This window comes from Piliocolobus tephrosceles, unplaced genomic scaffold, assembly GCF_002776525.5.
Source record: "Piliocolobus tephrosceles isolate RC106 unplaced genomic scaffold, ASM277652v3 unscaffolded_31552, whole genome shotgun sequence".
NCBI classification, from domain to species: domain Eukaryota; kingdom Metazoa; phylum Chordata; class Mammalia; order Primates; family Cercopithecidae; genus Piliocolobus; species Piliocolobus tephrosceles.
In genome coordinates this window covers 1983-5137 of record NW_022314924.1, presented here as the reverse complement: position 1 = coordinate 5137, position 3155 = coordinate 1983, and the positions used below count along the sequence as shown (strand labels likewise).

The following is a 3155-nucleotide window of genomic DNA, read 5'->3' as shown; positions in this document are numbered from 1 at the left end:
CTTTATCATTCATCAATTTTCCGTATAAATGCTGCGTCATTAAGACTTTTTTTTCCCTTGGTCTGCTTGCTCATCTCCCTGCTAATACTGTGCTGTCCTGAGTGTTTTCATTTGAAAATCTTAGAAGTATGTTAGATAAGCCATCACTCTTTTTTTAGATGACGATAAAGTGTTAGACGTTTGTCATTTTTACTACTTATGAAAAAGTAGTTTTTCTTGCCTAAAAAATCTCTGATTTGGGAATTTATGTGATTTCATAGAAATAGCGTCTGGAAGTGGTGACATTAGTGTCATTTAAAAAAACATATGTCGTATTTCTTCTTATTCCTTTCTGCCTTGACATTGTGCAATAGAAATTTTAAAAATTGTTGTATTTGTGTTGTTAAATATCAATTACTGGTTTTATTTACTATTCAATTAAATTTAATGAGCCTACTCTCTCGGTGTAATCACATGGAATGGGCTCAGCTCCCCAGTTAACAAGCGACAGCACATGTAAAATATTGTCTACCAGGGAAATTCTTTGAACACTTTGTGTTCAGACTGTGTTTTGGTGGCTGGTTACCTAAGCACCACTGCAGTGACACAAAATAATAGACCTTCGCAGAAAAAGTTTTGGCAAATATATTGCATAAGCCATTTAGATGCAGTGGATCATTCTTATTACTTGGGTTCGTGGAATCCCTTTCAAAATGTAAGTTACTAATGCAAACAAAGATGGAAATTTGTGGGCAGGTGGTTTTAAGAATAACTAGTCTCAGGACTGGTAATATTAACTCCCTTAAGCACATCAGGTAGGACTTTGTTATGACAGATAATAGAAATGTACAAAGTGAAGTTGAAAGGTAACTCCTAGCAGCACATCTTACTCCCTGGATTCTAATGAGATGAGTGTTTCTACTTTGCTGTTGCGTTTTTGAACAGTTCAATTCTAGCATTAGTACTGCTGTGTGGGAGGGAGTATGTGTGAACAGAGTAAGAGTTGTGACAATTGAGTCATAGAATAAATGCTTGAAAATTTTAGAATCATGTAAACAGCTTATTGATTGAGTATAGATTCCCAGTGCTGTCAGTCTCACCCATCCTTCTATCCACATGTGTGGAATGTTCTAGGACTCCATGACTTTTGAGGATGTGGCTGTGAACTTTACCCAGGAGGAATGGGTTTTGCTAGATTCTTCTCAGAAGAATCTCTACAGAGAAGTGATGCAGGAAACCTGCAGGAACCTGGCTTCTGTAGGTGAGAATGACAACACATTTCACTTAATTACAGAAGCATTTCCCTATCATCAGTGCTGTTTGTGATTTGGAATGTGGCAAGGGAATGATTTGGTGAAGAAATCAGGCATGGGCACTGTGTACATTAAATCTAGTAATGTTTTATAGTTTGTAATAATTTGCGATAATTTTGTGGGTCTGCATTTTAGGAAACAAATGGAAAGACCAGAATATTGAAGATCACTTTGAAAAACCTGGGAAAGATATAAGATAATTTGCACTGAGAAGAGGAAATAAAGTCCTCTGAAGGAATCTTAGCATGTTATGAACTTAAAAACAAGCAATCAAAACAAATAAGAGTCACTTGAAATTTACTTTTTTTTTTTAGAAAAATTCCACCCAAAATGTAACGTACTTCAGTGTAGCAGTCAGTGTTTGGAAAACAGTTTACTTGAAAATAGCACTACAAAATTGTGTATATGAATGTTACTAATTTGGTCATAGCCATGCAGGTGGTAGCTGTGTTTTCAGTGGTAACCCATTTACTTTCAAATAATTCGATCTGGCAAAAAAAGAAATAATAATAATAATAATGCATTTTCCTTGGTATTGGTAGCAGGGTAAGTCCAAGACCTATTAATAAGTAGAAAGTTATTAAACCAACCAATAATAATGTGCTTGTCATTTTTTTACAGAAATCATGTGGTACAGAGACTGTGTGAAAGCAAAGAAGGTAGTCAGTATGGACAAGTTGTCAGCCAAATTCCAAATCTTGATCTGAATGAGAACATTTCTACTGGATTAAAAAAATGTGAATGTAGTGTTTGTGGAAAAGTCTTTGTACATCATTCCCTCCTTATCAGGCACATCCTAGCTCACTCAGGATACAAACCATATGGAAAGAAGCAATACAAATGTGAACAGTGTGGGAAATTCTTCGTTTCTGTTCCAGGTGTTAGAAGACACAGGATAATGCACAGTGGAAATCCAGTTATAAAAGTACGATATGTGGGAAAGCATTTTATTTTCTCAATTCATTTGAAAGATATCAGAGAACTCACACAGGAGAGAAACCCTATAAATGTAAACAATGTGGTAAAGCGTTCACTGTTTCCGGTTCCTGTCTAATACATGAATGAACTCACACTGGAGGGAAACCCTAGGAATGTAAGGAATGTGGGAAAACATTCAGATTTTCTTGTTATTTTAAGACGTGTGAAAGGACTCACACTGGATAAAGACCCTATACATATACCAAATGTGATAAAGCCTCCAGCTGTTCCACTTCCCTTCATTACCATGGAAGCATTCATACTGGAGACAGACCCTAAGAATGTAAACAATGTGGCAAAGCCTTTAGTCATTTGAGTTCCTTTTGTAACCATAGAAATACTCATACTGGAGAGAAAGCCTATGAATGTAAACAATGTGACCAAGCCTTCAGTCGTCTCAGTTCCCTTCACCTCCATGAAATAATTCATACTGGAGAAAAACCCTATGAATATAAGAGATGTGGTAAAGGCTACACTCGTTCCAGTCACCTTACTCACCATGAAAGAAGTCATGATATAGAGTCTGGGTGTAGTGACTCGGCCTATAATCCCAGCACTTTGGGAGGCCAAGGTGTGTGAATTGCTTGAGCCCAGGAGTTCATAACCAGCCCGAATTAAAACAATGTGAAACAAACTGGGCAACATGGTGAAACCCTATCTCTAGAAAAAGTAAAATAATGCTGGGCACGCTGGCTCACACCAGCTACTCCGGAGGCTGAGGCAGGAGAAGGGTGTGAACCTGGGTGGCGAAGCTTGCAGGGAGCCGAGATCGCACCACTGCACGCCAGCCTGGATGACAGAGTGAGACTCGGTCTCAAAAAAAAAAAAAAAGAGAGAGAGAGAAAATAATTAACTGGGCTTAGTGGCACATTTCAGTTGTCTTAG

General features: G+C 37.7%; 1 protein-coding gene across 1 annotated transcript; it reads left to right on the top strand.

Annotated features, from left to right (window-relative positions):
• The first annotated feature begins 1037 nt into the window (after window positions 1-1037).
• On the top strand, window positions 1038-2346 carry LOC113222508 (zinc finger protein 669-like). Its single transcript, XM_026452171.2, has 2 exons — window positions 1038-1240; window positions 1914-2346. Exons 1-2 carry the CDS (start codon window positions 1161-1163, stop codon window positions 2344-2346), a joined length of 513 nt encoding a protein of 170 aa, XP_026307956.1. The 5' UTR covers window positions 1038-1160.
• The last annotated feature ends 809 nt before the right edge of the window (window positions 2347-3155 follow it).